Source organism: Capra hircus, chromosome 2, assembly GCF_001704415.2.
Source record: "Capra hircus breed San Clemente chromosome 2, ASM170441v1, whole genome shotgun sequence".
NCBI lineage: Eukaryota > Metazoa > Chordata > Mammalia > Artiodactyla > Bovidae > Capra > Capra hircus.
In genome coordinates this window covers 117,185,975-117,207,651 of record NC_030809.1, presented here as the reverse complement: position 1 = coordinate 117,207,651, position 21,677 = coordinate 117,185,975, and the positions used below count along the sequence as shown (strand labels likewise).

General features: G+C 41.9%; 1 protein-coding gene across 1 annotated transcript in view; it reads left to right on the top strand.

Annotated features, from left to right (window-relative positions):
- The window catches only part of PDE11A (phosphodiesterase 11A), a 449,211-nt gene that overhangs the window by 288,218 nt on the left and 139,316 nt on the right, over positions 1-21,677 (top strand). Inside the window, exon 10 of the mRNA XM_005675916.3 lies at positions 16,470-16,520. Within this exon, the coding sequence (XP_005675973.1) occupies positions 16,470-16,520 (51 nt within the window). The remainder of the gene's footprint in view (positions 1-16,469; positions 16,521-21,677) is intronic.

Below are 21,677 nucleotides of genomic sequence, written 5' to 3'. Positions count from 1 at the left end.
AGTCAACTCTTTGCATCAGGTGGCCAAAGTACTGGAGTTTCAGCTTTAGCATCATTCCTTCCAAAGAAATCCCAGGGCTGATCTCCTTCAGAATGGACTGGTTGGATCTCCTTGCAGTCCAAGGAACTCTCAAGAGTCTTCTCCAACACCACAGTGCAAAAGCATCAGTTCTTCGGCGCTCAGCCTTCTTCACAGTCCAACTCTCACATCCATACATGACCACTGGAAAAATCATAGCCTTGACTAGATGGACCTTTGTTGGCAAAGTAATGTCTCTGCTTTTGAATATGCTCTCTAGGTTGGTCATAACTTTCCTTCCAAGGAGTAAGCGTCTATTAATTCCATGGCTGCAGTCACCATATGCAGTGATTTTGGAGACCCCCAAAATAAAGTCTGACACTGTTTCCACCGTTTCCCCATCTATTTCCCATGAAGTGATGGGATCAGATGCCATGATCTTAGTTTTCTGAATGTTGAGCTTTAAGCCAAGTTTTTCACTCTCCTCTTTCACTTTCATCAAGAGGCTTTTTAGTTCCTCTTCTCTTTCTGCCATAAGGGTGATTTCATCTGTGTGTCTGAGGTTATTGATATTTCTCCCAGCAATCTTGATTCCAGCTTGTGCTTCTTCCAGCCCAGCATTTCTCATGATGTACTCTGCATAGAAGTTAAACAAGCAGGGTGACAATATACAACCTTGACCAAATACTCATCTCAGTTAACCTTCATCAAAACAGTATGAAGGAGACAATATCATTGTGTGCGTACACAGTCATGTCCGACTTTTTTGTGACCCCATGGGCTATAGCAAGCCAGACTCCTCTGTCCATGGAATTTTCCAGGCAAGAATACTGGAGTGGAAATTGCCATTTCCTCCTCTAAGGAGTCTTTCCCACTCAGGGATCGAACCTGAATCTCCTGCGTTGGCAGGTAGATTCTTTACCACTGTGTCACCAGGGAAGCTCAGACAATATCATTACTGTTTGGCAAATGAGCAAACGGGTTCAGGAAGATTTAGAATCTTGCTGAGAGAGGTTTCATGGCTTGCTTTGCACAACTGGAAGTGGAGCCAGGGTTCAAGCTCAAGTCTGTTTCAAGGGGCCACACTGTGCAGATTGTGCCTCCAGGTGTCCTTTAGGGACTGTCCTGTCAACTGCAGGACTGCATTGACCACTGGAGCTTTTGACCTGCGCGATGGGGGTGGGAAGAGAGTCGGAGTAAAGGGCCTTTTCACGGGTTAAGGGACACATGATGAAGAAGAGCCAGTTGATCTACAAGCTCAAGTTGAATAAAGCACCTTGGGAATGAATTGTCCTCCTCCTCTTCTGCTTCACTGAAAGTTAGGACCTTTATTTATCAGTAGGGAAACTGTTCCTTTCTGTCCTACAGCACAGGGTCTGTGCTGAGCACCAGCAGCACCGTCTTTAAGGGCCGGGTCAGTTGGCACGGGTACGCCTCAGTGGGAGAACTGCGTTCTGCAGGGGAGCAGCCCTGCCCTAGGGCCTGCTTCTCTAGTGACATGCTGGCCTGTGAAACCAAGCTGAGTAAGCAACTGACCTTCACTCAGGCTCTCACTCAGGATCTGGGTGCTGAGTGTCTTGACAGTGCTGTAGTACAGGGAGCAGAAAGAGGCTGCCGCTTTCAAAAGGCGGTAGATCACACCCAGGAACCACCCGCTGGCTCCAAGCCCACAAAGCCTCCCTCCCCTCCACAGCCCGCCAGCTCCTTGCACCGTGCTCAGTGTGTACAAACATGTGAGCCTCCCAGCCCGCATGGTCCAGCCTCTGTCCACAGCCTGGCAGATAGCCCCTCAGAGGATGCCAAACCTGGGGAAGAAGCCCACGCAGGCCCTGGCAATGGGCTGGGGCCTGCAGGGTGCCTGGGGGAAATTCTGGGGTGCCTGGAGTTTAGTCTGGGTGATGCCAAGCACCTGCTACATAGTCTGGGTGGACCTGTCCCCGGGACCCCAGGGACTTTTCTCCCCAGGAGGGTGGACCACGGTCCAGGAGCGCCAGAGCTGAGCCCTTCACTGCATAGTGCAGACTGGGATGGCCAGGATCTCGAGCAGTACTGTTGTCTAAGTGTCACAAAGAGGAAGACAAAGCCTGGGCACTCCCACGGTTCTGGTCCTTTCTCCTTGGGTAGGGCTCTTTTTTCCAGATTCCACAGACCTTGATCCCCACTTCTACTGTCCTGGCCCAGCTGCTGTTCTCTCTCTCCCATCCACTCTTGTCTACCTCCAGTCCATCCTGTATAGCAACTGGGATCATGTTCTACATGTAATGGGAATCTGCTTTTCTTAGTTTAGGAATAGGCAAAACTATGTAATATACCTAGGGGGAAAATGCCTTGAAAGTAGGGGTGGTGGCCACATCTGGAGTGGAGTATAATTGAAGAAGAGTGCATAAGGGGCTGCCCAGGTCACAGTCAATCTCTTGCCCCAGACTCCTCCCTGTCTTCCCACTGAGGACAATAAAAATCCTTTATTAACTTAGAAAGCTCTGGATGGCCTGGCCTCTACCCAGCCCTCCCCCCTCACCTCAGGTCTCCCCTGCCTCGCCCACATTGCCCTCCAGGCAGCTTCACCTTCCACCCCAAGTACCTTGCCTCTGCCTCTTGCCCTGGCTAGTTCCTTAATATTTTCCAGGTTTGGCTTAAAGTTACCACCTCAGACAAGGCGTCCCTAACCCACTTTCCTGCCACCTTCCCACACTCTGCCCACCCCCCGTTGTCTCTTTCAGCATTTTGCTAGTTGACTTTATAGACATTATTTCAATGTACATGTTTGCCTGTTTAGTGTCTATCTCTACTGCTAAAGCAGAAGTTCCATTAAGACAGGGACCATGTACACAGTGCTTGGTGCAAATCAACTCAATAGATTTTTAAAATTTATCTTATTGAAATATAGTTATTTACAATGTTGTGTTAATTTCTGCTGTATAGCAGTGATTCAGTTATACACACACATATATATTCTTTTTTTATATTCTTTTCTACTATGGTTTATTACAGGATGTTGAATATAGTTCCTTTTGTTATGCAGTAGGACCTTTTTGTTTATCCGTTCCATATATAACAGTTTACATCTGCTAATCCCAAACACCGAGTCCGTCCTTCCCGCACCCTCCTTCCCCCTTGGAACCACAAGTCTGTTCTCTGTGTCTGTGTATCTATTTTTATAGATACATTCCATTTGGTTCATATTTTAGATTCCACATATTAAGCGATATTATATGGTATTTGTCTTTCTCTTTCTGACTTACTTCACTTAGTATTAATATGATAATAGCATTATTTCATTCATTTTTATAACTGAGTATCCCATTGTACATATATACCACATCTACTTTATCCATTTACCAGCTTATGGACATTTAGTTTGTTTCCATGTCTTGGCTATTGTGAATAGTGCTATGAAGAGTGTAAAGATGCATGCATCTTTTTGAATTATTGGGTTTTTTTCCTGGATACATGCCCAGGAGTGAGATTGCTAGATCATATAGCAACCCTTGTTTTGTGGGTTTTTGAAGGAAACTCTATACTGTTTTCCACAGTGGCTGCAACAATTTACACTCCCATCAATAGTGTAGGATGGTTCTGTTCTCCACACCCTCTCCAGTATTTATTATTTAAAGAATTTTTTTATTATGACAGCCGATACAACTGGTGTGAAGGGATACCTCATGGTGGTTTTGATTTATATTTCTCTACTAATTAGTGATGTACTCTGCGTATAAGTTAAATAAACAGGGTGACAATATACAGCCTGGACGTACTCCTTTCCCGATTTGGAACCAGTCTGTTGTTCCATGTCCAGTTCTAACTGTTGCCTCCTGACCTGCATACACATTTCTCAAGAGGCAGATCAGGTGGTCTGGTATTCCCATCTCTTTCAGAATTTTCCACAGTTTATTGTGATCCACACAGTCAAAGGCTTTGGCATAGTCAATAAAGCAGACATAGATGTTTTTCTGGAATTCTCTTGCTTTTTCGATGATCCAGCGGATGTTGGCAATTTGATCTCTGGTTCCTCTGCCTTTTCTAAAGCTGGCTTGAACATCTGGAAGTTTACAGTTCACGTATTGCTGAAGCCTGGCTTGGAGAATTTTGAGCATTACTTTACTAGTGTGTGAGATGAGTACAATTGTGCGGTAGTTTGAGCATTCTTTGGCATTGCCTTTCTTTGGAATTGGAATTAAAACTGACCTTTTCCAGTCCTGTGACCACTGCTGAGTTTTCCAAATTTGCTGGCATATTGAGTGCAGTGCTTTTACAGCATCATCTTTTAGGATTTGAAATAGCTCAACTGGAATTCCATCACCTCCACTAGCTTTGTTCGTAGTGATGCTTCCTAAGGCCCACTTGACTTCAAGTTCCAGGATGTCTGGCTCTAGATGAGTGATCACACCATCTGGTTCCAAGTCGGGAAAGGAGTATGTCAAGGCTGAATATTGTCACCCTGCTTATTTAACTTCTATGCAGAGTACATTATGAGAAACGCTGGGCTGGATGAAGCACAAAATGGAATCAAGATTGCTGGGAGAAATATAAATAACCTCAGATATGCAGATGATACCACCCTTATGGCAGAAAGTGAAGAAGAACTAAAAGGCCTCTTGATGAAAGTGAAAGAGGAGAGGAAAAAGGTTGGCTTAAATCTCAATATTTGGAAAACTAATATCACGACATCCAGTCCCATCACTTCATGGCAAATAGATGGGGAAACAGTGGGAACAGTGGCTGATTTTTTTTGCTGGTGGGGAGAGGGGGGAACTTCAAAATCACTGCATATGGTGACTGCAGCCATGAAATTAAAAGACTCTTACTCCTTGGAAGGAAAGTTATGACCAACCTAGATAGCATATTCAAAAGCAGAGACATTACTTTGCCAACAAAGTCCATCTAGTCAAGGCTATGGTTTTTCTAGTAGTCAGGTATGGATGTGAGAGTTGGACTATAAAGAAAGCTGTGTGCTGAAAAATTGATGCTTTTGAACTGTGGTGTTGGAGAAGACCCTTGAGAGTCCCTTGGACTGCAAGAAGATCCAACCATTCCATCCTAAAGGAGATCAGTCCTGGCTGTTCATTAGAAGGACTGATGTTGAAGCTGAAACTCCAATACTTTGGCCACCTGATGCAAAGAACTGACTCATTGGAAAAGACCCTGATGCTGGGAAAGATTGAGTGCAGGAGGGGAAGGGGGCGACAGAGGATGAGCTGGTCGGATGGGATCACCAACTCAATGGACATGAGTTTGAGTGAACTCCGGGAGTTGGTGATGGACAGGGAGGCCTGGCGTGCTGCAGTTCATGGGGTCACCATGAGTCAGACACAACTGAGTGGCTGAACTGAACTGAACTAATTAGTGATGATGAACATCTTTTCAAGTGCATTTTGGCCATGCTATGTCTTCCTTAGAAAAGTGTCTGCTTAGGTCTTCTGCCCATTTTTTTGATCCGGTTATTTGGGATTTTTGTTATTGAGTTGTATGAGCTGTTTGTATATTTTGAAAATTAAGCCCTGTTGGTCACATAATTTGCAAATATTTTCTCCCAGTCTTTTTGTTTTGTTTATGGTTTTCTTTGCTGTGCAAAAGCTTATAACTTTGATTAGGTCAAACATTTGTTTATTTTTGTTGTTATTTCTATTGCTTTGGGAGACTGATCTAAGAAAATGTTGGTAGCATTTATGCCAGAGACTGTTTTGCAAGTCCTTAATAGATACATCTTGAATGAATGGCTCATGATCTAGATACTCAACCGCTTGTATACTGTTCCCTGACTTACTCCCTCAGATCTAATCTTATCTCTGTAGCCACCAACCTTGCCCAGAAAGCTTAAAAGCTGCCCTTTTTCACTTTTACTTTTGGACTTCTCTTTCCTCCATGACATCTGTTTGCCCTTGTGGCCCCAGTCAGTTTGACAGTGACCCAAACCAGGCCTCGTCCCTTCTTACCCCTTTTACTCTAGGGGTAGCTCCCAGCACAACCACACTGCCTCAGGCATAAAGTTCTCTATGGTGTTCCTGCACAATCAATGCAGATAATCAAGGTATTTCTTCCCAGATCATCAACCATGGTAGTCTTGTTGATTATGCAAAAACCATGAGGGGAGAGGTACAGAAAATAAACATATATTCAATAACAAGCTACTTTGAAATATGGCATTAAGTGAAATCAGATCTGGCATTAAGAAATGTCAGTTCCAAATATTTAAATTATAGATTTGAAAAAGCCTTGACACATATTATAGTTGCTTTAGAAACAGAAATAACCAATCCAGGTTGTTCAATTAGTCTGAAAGAATGCTATGTTCTCTTCTTTTGCTATTAACAAATAAGAAAACAAGTAAGCAATGAGTTCATTAGAAAAACACTGTTGAAATATTAATACTCTTAATAACCTACATGATTAAAAAAACAGCCTCACTTTCACACATAACGTGGGGAGTTATGCAATTGTGAGGAAGGAATATTTATTTTGAAACAGTTATAAATTATAGTGTAATATGCATATGTATAGAGCTATATTAAATTACAGTAAGAATTAATCCAAAAAAGACTTTTGAATTTAAGTGTTAATGGCTGAGATCTTTTATGAGCAACAACTAAAAACTTTTTAAAAATTAGAATTATTGCCACATGCAACTTTCTGGAAAAAAATAGGCTGTTTCTTTCACCCTAAGGACATTGAAGTGATTGAAATTGGTAGCTAAGCAGTTCTTAAAAGCTATGGAGCTGCATTAACCCAGTAATAACCTTTCAGTTGTAATAATTTTCTTCTATGGGTATCACAATGTGTTTAGTCAAATCAGCAGTGTTTAATGACCATATGCTACATGTACTACATATGTTAAATATAAAGAAGGTAATAAGGTTATACTATAATCCCGCTTATTTGAAGATCCTGTGTACCACACACAACTCTTTGAATACAGAAGAGAATCAGGAAAGAAGCAAAAATTGAAAAGCACCATAAAATGCATATGCTGTGGTTCATATGTTAGATTCATTTGCCCTGATTTCCAAAACAATTCTAATTCTACCTGCTGTCTGACTACCGAACCATTGGGGTAATCTTTAGAGCCCATCACCTGCTGAGCCTGCTGTAGGGTTATACCTTCCACTCCCTTGAAGTTAAATAGAGCCATGGGACTTTCTCCAGCTAGTAAAATGTGAGTGGAAAATGCAAATATTCCCTGCCTTTTACTGATAGGTAAACTGAGACTCAGTGAGTTTAGATAATTAAGGGCTAGTGGACCAGGATCAGGAGCCCAGGCCATCTAATTCCAGCATCCCTGTGTTCAACCAACAAGCTATACTGCTTCCCAATGCTGGTGTAATAAGTGACCACAAAGTAAGAAGACAAAACTGAATGGAAAAAAAATGACCTGCTCTAAGAATGCTGTAGATAATCCATAGAGCAATTAATCTACACAAGCAAAATCAAGTACTACTACTGACCCCTATAGACAGGGAGAAAATGAAGTCATTCTGTAAACCAGTGCAATACAGGGGATAAATTCTGATTTTGGGGCCCAGAAATGTCAAAGAGTTGACTTACATGATGACATAGTTTTAAACAGGATCTTTACCAAATTGCTTGCATAAGCCAAAGTGTTCTAAATAAATCCAATGAAACTAATTTCACAGTGTTTTATCTCCATTGTCAATGAAATTCAGAAGTGTAAAGAAATATAGTCATGAAAGCTAACTAGCAGAGTAAAACTAAAGAAATATTTCTAAGCCTCTTAAAAATAAAGCTATTCAAATCATACTGGGATTTGGGAGAAGACCCAAACCACTTTGTTTCTTTCATTTCTGCTCACTCCTCCCCTCTAATCTAGACATTTTAAACCTAGAATCCATCGATGGGAATCAGAAGAGTGGTTCTCACGGTGTGGCTCCCAGACAAGCAGCATCAACCTCACCTGGGAACTTGTTAGAAATGCAGCTGTTTAAGTCCCACCTTAGCTGCACTGAACCAGGAATTCTCAAGGCAGACATCTGTTCTGATGCATGTTAACGTTTGTGACCCATTGAGCTAATGAATGACTTAAGAAGTATATGAGAATTTCTGAAGTGTAAGAATGTAGGTGGAAAATTATCTGACTTTGCATTGGGATTCCATGGGAAGATTCTTGACAAGCCCTCCCAGGATAGTAAATATATGAGGGAATAAATTTTGACTGCCTCCAACAACCAGAGGGTATGGTTGAGAAAGGAATAGAATTTTGTTACTTTACATTTGAAATGGAGAAATAGGGGAGAAAAGGTGAAAAGCAAGGTTATATTGGAGAGAGCTCCTGCTGTTGTTGTTCAGTTGCTAAGTCATGTCAGACTCTTTGTAACCCCATGGACTGCAGCATGCCACGCTTCCCTGTCCTTCATTGGCTCTCTGAGTTTGCTCAAACTCATGTCCATTGAGTCAGGGATGCCATCCAACCATCTCATCTGCTGCCGCCTCCTTCTCTGCCTGCCCTCAATCTTTTCTAGCATCAGGGTCTTTCCAAATGAGTCAGCTCTTCGCATTAAGTGGCCAAAATATTGGAGCTTCAGCATCAGTCCTTCCAATGAATATTCAGGGTTGATTTCCTTTAGGATTGACTAATTTGATCTCCTTGCTGTTCTAGGGACTCTCAAGAGTCTTCTCTAGCACCACAGTTCAAAAGCATCAATTCTTCGGTGCTCAGCTTTCTTTATGGTCCAACTCTTATATCCATACACAACTTTATGGACCTCTGTTGGCAGTGACATCTCTACTTTTGTAATGTGCTTTATAACTTTGTCATAGCTTTTCTGCCAAGGAGCAAGTGTCTTTTAATTTTGTGGCTGCAGTCACTGTCCACAGTGATTTTGGAGCTCAAGAAAATAAAATCTGTCACTGTTTCTGCTTTTTACCCATCTATTTGCCATGAAGTGATGGGACCACATGCCATGATCTTAGTTTTGGAATGTTGAGTTTTAAGCCAGCTTTTTCACTCTCCTCTTTCACCCTCATCAAAAGGCTCTTTAGTTCCTCTTCACTCTCTGCCAGTAGAGTGGTATCATCTGCATATCTGAGGTTGTTGATATTCCTCCCCGCAATCTTGATTCCAGCTTGTGATTCATCCAGCTGGATACTTAGCATGATGCACTCTGCATAGAACTCCTGCTGAGCTCTTCCTTGAAAATGAAATGAAAGTGTTAGTCACTCAGTCATGTCCAACTCTTTGCAACTCCATGGACTGTAGCCTACCAGGCTCCTCTGTCCATGGGATTCTCCAGGCAAGAATACTGGAGTGGGTAGCCATTCCCTTCTCCAAGGGATCTTCCGGACCCAGGGATTGAACCCGGGTCTCCTGCATTGCAGGCAGATTCTTTACCATCTGAGTCATCTTAAACCTCAACAAAGCACTGTATGAAGCACAGTGCTTCATACAACTACCAGCAATCAAATAAAACTGAGGCCTCCAATTTCCTCGTAGCTCAATTGGGAAAGAATCTGCCTGCAGTGCAGGAGACCTGGGTTTGATTCCTGGGTCAGGAAGATCCCCTGGAGAAGGAAATGGCAACCCACTCCAGTATTCTTGCCTGGAGAATCCTATGGACAGAGGAGCCTGGCAGGCTACAGTCCATGGCGTCACAAGAGTCAGACACAATTTGGTGACAAAACCACCACCAATAAAATGTATTTTCCAGGATAGGAAAAAGAGGACCAAAATATCTATCATGATGATTTACACATAGTAGGTACACAATACATATATGCTGAGGCGAACTCTGAGTGTGGCCCTTCTTTCCTGCAGGTAGTAGTTAAAAGGCAGCTGAACTGACGTCATTCTGACAATTGACTGTTTTATTACCCTAGATTCTGCAGGAATCTTTTATTCCAAAAGATTTTTTTTAGAATATTAAAAATATGTTTTATGACAGATATAGCCCAAAGGCTGTGATAACAGGTCACTCAGGCAGACACAGTTATTTGAAGTCATCTTTCTGAACATTTTATTCCATTAAACAGCAGACACTTTCTTAAATATTTAACAGTGGAAACTAATGACTTCTCAGTCTCCCTGCATTCGTTCAGTTGCAGTGTCTTTGAAGCCTATTACCCTCTTGTTAAGAAATCCTAGAGAATGGCTCTTCACTCAGATAGCCCTTCTATTAAGTCATCCCAAGTAAATTGGCTTTTCATTCCTTGTGTTTTGCCACCTTTGGCAGAGGCCTGCTGCTGATCTCAAAGTTTCTTTATGTCTTCCGAGCTCGTCAGAATAAAGTATTCGCAATTTTACTGCAGACCACCTTGACTCTGATACCAGTTTCCTCCAAGTGCCACCAAGTGCCGCTTTGCCCCCTGAGCTGTAAACACATCAGTAAATATTCAGGCCTCCCGAGACAGCTCGTCTGGGTCCTCAGCAAGGTCTGCTTTCCTTCTCCCTGTTAAGTGGTTCTTTATGTTTGTACTTCTGGCAGCCAGCATTTGCAATGGTTCATTTCTCATTCCAGGAGCAAATGGCTTCCTAGATCCGCAATAAATTAACATTCAGTACTCTCTTGTCAGAGGTTTGCCCTCTGCTACTTAGGGGCAGTTCCTGGGACTGCAAGGCAAGCATTTGGCTCTGGTGTCGAACCGCATACGGCAGAGGGCAAGGCTTGCTACTGTGGTCCTATTTCATAGCTCTGCTCAATGTTTTCCTTTTGAAATGTAGTTAATTGTCTTTTCCTGCTGTGGAAACACGACACAAAAACATGACTTCTTTCGTCTGTTGTGCATGGGTCTAGCAGTTGCTTTCTTTTATATTTTCTTGCCTCTGTTTCTTTGTTTTGCTAGGAGCAAGTTCAATCCAAAAGATAATTAAAGTTGGCAGGGTTTTGCAAATAGTGATTTATTTTTGGAACTATAGAGATTTCTTCAGTCAGAGCTCACCAATGAAACTGAGTCACTAGATTTTACTTTAAAATATTTTCAAAATGAATACAGCTACAAAGATAAAGCTATCTGGAATAGACATTTTCTTGTGAAAGTTTAATGTTTGTTAAGTGCTTTGTGGGTCAGCTGTTTACTTTTGTAAGTAAACTTTATACAAATTCTGTTTAGCTATCAAAAAAATCTTGTGAATGTGTATGTAATGGCTAAACTCTCATAAACTAACAATGTTCTTCATAGAGAAAGTGTATATATAAGATTTGCAAATGCATCTTTTTTCAAAACCATTACAATAAATTCATTTAAAGCTTTTGTATTCTATCAAATATATTATTGCTGCTGCTAAGTTGCTTCAGTCGTGTCCAACTCTGTGCAGCCCCATAGACGGCAGCCCACCATTTACTCAGAAATAAATAGTATCTCTAGCTCCTTGATCAGAGAAGGCAATGGCACCCCACTCCAGTACTCTTGCCTGGAAAATCCCAGGGATGGAGGAGCCTGGTAAGCTGCAGTCCATGGAGTCGCTAAGAGTCGGGCACGACTGAGCGACTTCACTTTCACTTTTCACTTTCATGCATTGGAGAAGGAAATGGCAACCCACTCCAGTGTTCTTGCCTGGAGAATCCCAGGGACGGGGGAGCCTGGTGGGCTGCCGTCTATGGGGTCGCACAGAGTTGGACACGACTGAAACGACTTAGCAGCAGCAGCAGCTACTTGGTATGAAATATATAGCTTAAGGGATTCTTTTAAAGTCAATACGCTCTAGAAACATGGAGGAAACTTCAACTTATCCAAAAGGGTTTAACAACAATAGTAGCTTAAAAAATAAATTCTTTAACTTGTTTTTTTATTCTCCACCACAGAAACGTGCATGATTTTTAGTTATCAGCTGTGCCATGTGGTCACACCCGCATGTGCACACACACACACACACACACACACACACACAGATTCTCTTTGCAATATTGGTTATGCTATAAGTAATCAGGAATTACTTTGATCTTATTATATTTCCTTCAATGGCATCCATAGATTCATCTCAGATCTTAGATTAGTGAGGTTATTTGACTTTGCTGAAAATACTCTAGACTTGAGATATTTGGTAGGTTTGCCAGAAAAAATACTGGGGAAAAAAAGTCACTGGGAGGGCTTGAGTGAGGCACATGAAAAATTTTGGAATGTGGCTTAAAGTTTTCCATATTTTTTTCCCAGCCTTTTTAATTTGGAGAGAGGAGAAGTAAGGTTACTGGGTAAAAACAGAAAGACGCCCAGTTAAATTTGAACTTTAGATCAATAACAAATAATATTCTCAGTATAACTATGTCTCAAATAGTGCAGATATTAGTGATTTATCTGAAATTCAAGTTTGATGGGGTGTCCTGTATTTTTATTTGTTAAAACTGGCACCCCTACCTACACTGTTCAGTTTATGCCCTAAGACATATTATGATTTTGTTGAGGAAAAGACATAAATTAAGGCCACTAATAATACAAGCAGAGAAGCATATGAGAAATAGATGATTTTCTTTTGAGATTATTTTCTATTGCATGATTCATTAAATATTTGCTGAGTGCCAGCTAAGTATCAGGCATTCTCCTAGCGACAGGATATCCGTTGGCAACCAAAACCAGATTTGATCCTTGCCTTCATGGTGCTTGCAGTCTAGAGGGGGAGGCAGGGGACGAACAAGCTAACACATAACTCCAGCTGTGATAAGTGGTGTGATGGAAACAGCCTGGGAACACAGAGAGTAATGGTGAGTGAGCTGGTTTCTCAAGGCACTGACTGAAGACCTCATTGAAGAGGTAACATTTAGCCTAATTTCAGAAGGATGAAAATATCAACCAGGAGATAAGGGCATATAAGGCTCTAAGATGGAAAAGAGTGTGGTATATAGAAAACCCAAAAGGAGGTGAGCATGTCCAGAGAATGCAGCACATGCGGTGTGATTTGAGAGGCCGCTGGGGGCCACATCGCGATGTTATTCTAAGTGTAACCGGAGTCGCTGAGGACTGATGAGTTTTCAGCTGGAGGACGGCAAGATCTGATTTATATTTCTTAGGTATCACTCTGGCTGATGTATGCCAAAGAGATCAGGAGGGGTCAGGGTAGAAAGATTATTGTCAGGACCCAGGTAGGAGAGGATGGTGGACTGGATCTGGGTAGTGGTGGTGAAACCGGAAAGAGTCAAGATACAGGAGTGGAAATGGCATGTTGTTCTCCTGGATTCAGTGTGAGCGAAAGAAGGAAGGGAAAATCAAGGTTTTTCTGCTTTAAATAACTGACTGGATGAAGTTTCATCATGTTGCTGGGAAGACTGGGAGAAAAAGAGATTAGTGACATCCATTTCCCATGGCTCCTGTAATGAGTTAGCACAAACTTTGTGGGTTAAAACAACAGACAGAACTTTATTATCTTGAAGTTCTAGACGTCAGAAGTCTGAAATGGCTCTCCTTGAGCTAATATCAAAGTGTGAGTAGGCTGTGTTTCTTCTAAGGGAGGCTCTGGAGGACAGTCTGTTTCCTTGCCTTTTCTAGTTTCTAGAGGCTTCCTGCATTTGTGGGCTCATGTCTCCCTTCCGTCTTTAGAGTTAGCAATGGGAGAGTCGATATTTCTCATGTCACATCACTGATTCTGACTCTCCTGCTCTCTTCTTTGACTTATAAAGACTCCTGTGACTACATTAGGTTCACCTAGATAATCCAGGATCATCTTCCTATCTACAGGATAGCTGATGAGCATCCTTAAATCCGCTGGCACCTAAATTCCCCCTTGCCATGTAACATAAATATGTGCACGTTTCAGGGACTGGGATGTGGCCATCATGAGGGGACGAGGAGCATCATTCTGTCTACTAAAGATGGGAAAATCAGTGGGCATGTTTAGGCATATTAAGTTTGAGATGCTACTGAGTCAGCCAAGTTGGAAGTTAGTGATGTAAACAGCAGGATATGTGAGTTTGAAGCTCAAGGAGAGATTAGGGCTAAATTTGAAAGTTGTCAACCTACAGATGATATATAAGGTCATGAGCATGTGTGACGTCACTGAAGAAGAGACTGAGTAAATGTCTCCATTTAGAGTTCAAGTAGAGGAGGGAGGCTAAAAGAGAACACAAAGAAAGAGCAGACAGGAGTGTGGAATGACAACCAAGATAGCGTGGTGCCAAGAGGACCCTCTTCAAAAACGGCAAGAGCAATCACCTGCATTCAGTGTTGCTGCGAAATACATTTGCAGAGAGATTTGATAGCAAGAAATCGAAAACCCTGATACAAGCTGTTTCAGTGAAATTATAAGGGAACAACCAAAGCTGATGCAGTTTGAGGAGTAAATGGACGTGATCCCTGACCTCAGGTGATGAGGGAAAGTCCGATGTGTCCTCACAGCCTTTGTAGATGCCCATTAGGAAGAGTGACACCTTTGATCGGAGGCTTTGCTACAATAAGAAGCTAGGAGCTAAGCAAGGTCACTGTTGTGTATTTCTGTCCGGTCAGGGTTGCGTGGCATCTACAACGATGGTATACGTGAGAGGGGCACAGATGTTACTAGGGTCTCATTGCTGTGCTCTGTGTATAAAGCAAATCCTGAGGGTGACTGCAACAGTGACGCACGATCACCTTCCTGATGCATTCCAGGAAACCCTTTAGGACCAAACTGCAGAAACTGCTTGGAAGGATAAAATCAGAGCATTCTCTAGCAGGGCGCAAGGATCTCTTGTCCTGAGGAATCTGCTTTGCTGGCTGGTTGCCCTTCTAGGGATTCTCTGAGGGGACAATGTCGCCTCTTCCTAGACTGCACTTTACCAAAGGGTAGAGGTACTCCTGCATGAACAAGGTACTCTTACCAGCTGATGATACATCCCTGCTCACCAACAAGAGACTGTCAGTGTCAGAAGAAATGTATGACTTTACTTTTCAGAGCAAGATATGCACTGAGATTCTCTAAAGCTGTAGTTGAAGAGGGATTTAACCTTTCTCAGATTTATTTGATATTTGTATAGATTAAGGATGGAACTGGTAGCATCTGTAGACTACATACATTGTGTTTGCGTGTGCATATGCCTCGTAACATCCAGTACTGACTCAAGGAAATGCGAGTTTATCTGTTCTGCAGAACAGTAAGTCCGGAATAAGGCAGACCAGGGTCGGCTTCATTTCCCTTTCCCTCTCTGCTCTAGATCTATAACAAGGCATCTGTTCACGCTTATGGCCATAACCTCAGAGGTAACAGATTTTGCTGCATGTCTAGGCCTTACAGCTGTTTTCCAGGGAAACAAAGAAAGGATACAGGCAGACCCAACACTCCCACATATATTTCATCGATCAGAGGAATGTCACACGGCCACCCCACATGACCACCCCTGGTGGCAGTGAGTCTGCCAATTGGGTTTTTGATTTTCAAACTCTATCAGTAAGTTAAGATGCGATGATAAAGCACAACAGCTGATTTCTTGCTCATGTGACGCAGCATCGGCAGTGTGCTGGCTATGGCTCAGCTCCATGCATCTTCTTCCCCTGGAGACCCAGGCTGAGAGGGGTAGCACCTCTCAGGGCCATGCCCTTCCCATGGTGGAGGGAAGAGAATATGGCAGAACCACATGATGGCTCTTAAAGGCTGTTCTCAAAGGTGGCACCATCACTTTCCTCCACCACCGATTGACTAACATAAATCATATACTTAGGCTGATGTCCATGAAACAGGTAAATATAATCCTCTTACAAAAAACATTGCAGGGGACTTCCCTTATAGTCATGGGTTCAATTCCTGGTCAGGAAACTAAGATCGCACATGCAACAGGGTGTGGCCAATTAAAAAGAAAATTGCAGATGATTGGGAATAACAATATATCTTTCTTAGAGAACAAAAGCCGGCAAATGAGAATAGACCAGACATGGAAGTTGAGTCAGCAAGTTACAGTGTCTACCACAGGACACACACATAGACACACACACACAAATATGCACATACATAGATGTGCACACACATACATATACCTTTTGATTTATTTGCATTTCAAAGCATTTCATGGGAGAAATAGTCACACCTTGGGAACTGTGGTCTCGAGCCACATCATGTCCCTTGGGTAAAGTAACTACTTATATAAACATCCTGGTATGAAACACGTAGCCTTTAACACGGACTGTCATTCCATTCCTCATTGTAATAGATTTCACTGTACTTGCACAGAAGATAATCTGTATCACAGATGGTTACTGGGAATTTCTCATCATACATTGAAGTGAAGTGAAGTGAAGTCACTCAGTCGTGTCCGACTCTTTGCGACCCCATGGACTGTAGCCTACCAGGCTCCCCCATCCATGGGATTCTCCAGGCAATAGTACTGGAGGGGGTTGCCATTTGCTTCTCCAGGGGATCTTCCCGACCCAGGGATCGAACCCGGGTCTCCCGCATTGTAGACAGACGCTTTACTGTCTGAGCCACCAGGGAACCCACTATTATGTCAAGGTGGTATACTTGAACAAAGTTTAGTTTTGTGCCAGGAGAATTTCAGAAAATTAAGTCATGTCTAGTCATTGAAGGTTTTTTTTTTTCTTTTTTTCTGAACCAGGTGCTATCTTATCATGCAACATGTTCAAAAGCTGAAGTTGACAAGTTTAAGGTAAGGAAGCAAATAGTGTATCAAGTTAAACTTCCCAGGGCTTTTGGACCCTTTGTCTCTTGCCTCTACAACTAGTCCTGCCCACTGGATGTTGGGGAAATAGAACTGAGTAAGGCCTATTTGCATATTTCAGTTTTAGATGGGAAAAGGAATTTATGTATAACTGAATGGCTCATTCCTAATCATTTAAGTGATTCAGTGTTTCTTTCTTTCCTTTTGTAAGTATGCAGGATATCAGGGGAAAAAGTCTGTGTAATATGATGAGAATCGGGATGCCTGATTTTGGCATTTGTCTTACTTCTAACTCTCCGTTCACTTAAAATCTTAGGGTGTATATCTTCATCTGTAAAAATAAGTAAAGAGATTAGGAGAATACTCGCTACCATTCACCAACTGCTTACTATGGACCAAGTACAATACAAAGCATTCTATCTGTATTAATCTGAGTCTTATGCTCCTATGAAGTATGTACTATTTTACAGATGAGTGAACTGAAGCACAAAGGTATTGAGCAGACAGGCCAATGTCAAACGATTGTAAGGGGTACAGTCAAGCAATCTGGCCTTAGAACTGGAGTCCCCTAACCACTGTGCTACACTGCTACCCAGCAGGACCCCCTTCCAGCTCTGACATGAGTCTCAGATGTGCCTTTCCCTTTAGTCACCCCCCTTCCCTTCAAGGCAGGTCAGGATTCTTGCTCCTCTCCCTGCACTTCTGAGTGGTCAAAACAGGGGAGTATGGGCAACCTGATTTTCCCTCCTTTGGGAAGTTTAGGTGTCTGTCTTTTTCAGAGTTTTGCGGAGGTTCAGAGAATTATCGGGCTTCCCTTGTGGCTCAGCTGGTAAAGAATCCACCTACTATGCAGGAGATCCGGGTTCAATCCCTGGGTTGGGAGGATGCCCTGGAGAAGGGAAAGGCTACCCACTCCAGTATTCTGGCCTGGAGAATTTCGTGGACTCTATAGTCCATGGGGTCACAAAGAATCAGACACGGCTGAGTGACTTTCACTTCACTTCACTTCAGAGAATTATCAGCTAAGTTACTACAATCATAAGAAAAAATATGTATTTGTAGTAACACTTGATGGTGGCTACTCTTGAGCATGTCATTTGAATGTAAATGCATTCTGTCTTCCCAGGGAAAAATGGCCTGGAGACCTTTGGGCCTCAGGATTGAATCAGATTATTAGGGTTCAGTCACACTGCTTAAAAAAAGAAAACAAGGGAAGACCCTAAACTCAGAGCAGGGATGAGGGAACGGCTAGGAAAGTCAGGGAGCAACACATGGGCAGCAGACAAAGGTGAGCTGCTTGGACTCCATTCAGGGATATGGTTTCTCATGGCTCGGAGAGATCCTTAGGGAAAGACCTGCCGTGAGGACCCAGATCAAAACAGCCACGGTGCCAGTGAGGTGACAGCAGAGAACAGAGGAAACGATGGGGGAACCGAAACCACAGCAGCCAAGGGCTGTTTGCTGTGGAGATCAACAGCCTACGGGTGTGAGCAGCAGCAGGGCAGGGCTTTTCATGTACTCTGTTCACTGTTCTATCTCTACCGCTGTTCACAGTTCTTGGAACATAGCAGCACTCAGTAAATACTTGTCAAATGCATGAATGAATGATTGAATGACTGAATCAACCCCCAGAGCTTTAGTGTTCTATAACGCAAAACAGTTAATTGAGAAAATGTTTAAAAATATGGCGATATATAATTATACTTTATTTATTTTTATATTTACTTTTATAGATTTTGTTGTTTTTCCTTTATTATTGAAGTATAATTACAGTTAGTTTCTGCCATATAAAAAAGTGAGTCAGCTATGTTATATTTTATTTTATATATATATTATATATGTTTTATAACATGCCCATCAAAAATATTAAGGCTTTTTTACTTTAATCACATTTAGTTATATAGACATTCCATATACATATTTTACTGTTTCATATTTTTACTATTTTATAATTATCATCATTGCTAAAAGATGGAAGGGGCAAGCAGGGAGATAAATAGCAAAGCTCATAATGGGCTAAATATGATGGCAAGAGCTATGTGATGTGACTTGTCTAGTACTGAAGCAGCCAAAATCAATAGCTGTCTACTTTCTAAAAGTCCTGCCCTATGTTCAGGCTTAACTCTTTTCTTAGAATAAGGAAAACACATCATCTTGGAATTTGCTATGCTTTTTTATTTTTAGCTCACAAACACACTAAAAATATGAAATATTTAAATTTGAGGGAAAAAAGCATTATTTCATCTTAAAATGATTAAGATTATTAACTAAACTGATTTATTCCAGATTTTTATCCTGTAAGATATTAGTGAATATTTTATTAGAATGTAATTGAGATATAGTAGATAATTTTAACTTAGTGGCTTTTTTTCTTGAAATATAAAGTAAATACAACATTATCATAATTGGTAGCCGATATCTTATAATTGCAGCAATAACATGAAAATGTAGTGGGCTTAAAATAATCTTGCACATAGAAAAGTATTTACTGAAATTTCACAATAGAGTATGTGCAACGGCAGTTTCCTAACATTGTAGCTAAATAACAGTGAATAAGTGCTTTGTTTTACAAATAAATTATGCATATATTAAAAATATTATAACCTTGGCTACTACAATACTTTTTTTTTAATGGAGCTGCATGCTAAGTTGCTTCAGTCATGTCTGACTCTTTACAACCCTATGGACTGTATCTCTCCAGGCTCCTCTGTATATGTGTGTATATATACATATACATACATACATATATATATATATATATATATATATATATATATATATATATAAAATGGGCAGGGGAGCCTGGTGGGCTGTAGCCCATGGGGTCATGAGGAGTTGGACACGACTGAGCGACTCCACTTTCACTTTTCACTTTCATGCATTGGAGAAGGACATGGCAACCCACTCCAGTGTTCTTGCCTGGAGAATCCCAGGGACGGGAGAGCCTGGTGGGCTGCCGTCTATGGGGTCACACAGAGTCGGACACGACTGAAGTGACTTAGCATATATATATACACACATAACTATAGTTATGGAGAAGAGGAGGGAGAGAAAGGAGAAATTTGAAATGTAGAATCAGAGTTATCCATGAGATTTCATAAGTGGAAGAATGGCTGAGTTTCAATGTGTTGTATTATACCCAGTTGGGACCAAGCTAGTGATCAGTGATTCAGAGATTAGGTCAGAATTTGGGGAGAAAATGGTTTCACCATCGAGTGCTAAACAGATCTGGAGGTCAAATACTCAGGTCAGACTCCAATTGCAGCCTACGATTCACCACATCTGAGATTCAGACATGTCTTAAAGACCAGTGAGATGTGGTCTGTCTACATGAGAGTCCTCTGAGTAAGAAATTCTTCCTATTGGGAGCTGAGGCCATGGGCTTCAGTGTCTGGAGAATTCCAAGTTCACCATGGAGTCTGCCTCTTGGATTTGTCTCTTACTCCAGCCTACCATGGGTTCATGTTCTCAGCTAAGGACATGAGTGGACACAAAAGGCATGAACTTAATACGCTGCTGCTGCTGCTAAGTCACGTCAGTTGTGTCCGACTCTGTGCGACCCCATAGACGGCAGCCCAGCAGGCTCACCCGTCCCTGGGATTCTCCAGGCAAGAGTACTGGAGTGGGTTGCCATGTCCTTTTCCAATGCATGAAAGTGAGAAGTGAAAGTGAAGTCGCTCAGTCGTGTCCTATTCTTAGCGACCCCATGGACTGCAGCCTACCAGGCTCCTCCGTCCATGGAATCTTCCAGGCAAGAGTACTGGAGTGGGGTGCCATTGCCTTCTCCTGACTTAATGTAGTTTCAGTGAATTAAATGCCCCCAAGAGCATAGGGATTCCAGAGTGTCAGTAGCACACAAAAGGATATACAGCAGCCCAATAGAAAGAAGCATTACTATGACCAGGGGCAAGGCGCCTGCCTACCAGTATGACCAGCAGAGGCTGAGGGACTCAGTGCAGACTAAGGGTCACATCTTTAGGACAAGAACCTTGAGAGATGGAGAGCCCAAAATCCTGGAGGGTGTGATACATACCATTAATCACTTTCAATTCACTGTTATCTGTACTCCTAGGTGATATGGCCTAAAGCAACACAGATTGTCTATATGATAAACCTGCAGTGAATCTTCAGTAAGCGTTCATGCTAGGCTGGTACCGCCTTACTTTTCTTTGTATCTGATCTTCTGATTTCATACTCTTCCATGTTGGGGATTTCTCTTCCTATTCTAGAATGCCATAAGGTGGGGAGCAGTGTTTTCATTTCTGCTTTGTTCTCTTAATCCTATTTCTCCTGTAGGGAAAAGTCTCCATGGGGGTGTGTGGTGGTGGGCAGGGGATGGGTTAAAGAGTGAAAACCTTTCTAGAAGTGTCCCTAGATTGTCTAACCAAAATAAGTAGGTGAAACAACATATAATTAATCATCCAACAATGTCAGAACCTAAGCCCATTTTTTGTCTTTCTGATACATCATTTATACCTTGGGAAACAGTCCTTTCTGTAGAGCCACCTGTGCACAAAAAAGTTTACAGAACTTCCTTGAACTAATGAGTTAAGTTCTTAAGAGTCTGATTCAGGTTATAATATTAATTTATCATTTAAGGGTTGGTTACCCTATGCATTGCATGAGGAAACCAAGATCTAAAGAATGGTTTTTATCCTCATGAACATTACTGATCTTTCTTGAACTTGAAATAAGCAAGATGTGTCCAGAAAAATCTGTGCAGATTCTAATGCCTGTGTACTTCTGCTCTGTGCAAAGAGGAATAGTGCATAGAGACCATAATGACAATTAGATCTCCTTGAAGAGGACTGGTTTAAAGGCTTTTAATAACCTGAAGATGCCAGCTGTGATAACATAAGAAAATGAGTTTAGGGCGCCAATTATATGCTCCCATAATTCTATGCACTTTCCTAGGATTCCAATGCAGGCCAAATAGTTATCACTATATATGTCAATTTATCAATTAAAATCAACTCATGGTCATCCTCATGTTATATTGCCACCCTCTATCATCCCTTCTTTCAATTCCAAACTGTAAGGATTACGGCTACAATCAAAGCTAAACTCGTTTACAGCACTGTTTAACTGCCTCAGTAATTAAACACCAATAACTCACCTTGGGTATTTGTGTTTGGACTACCTCTT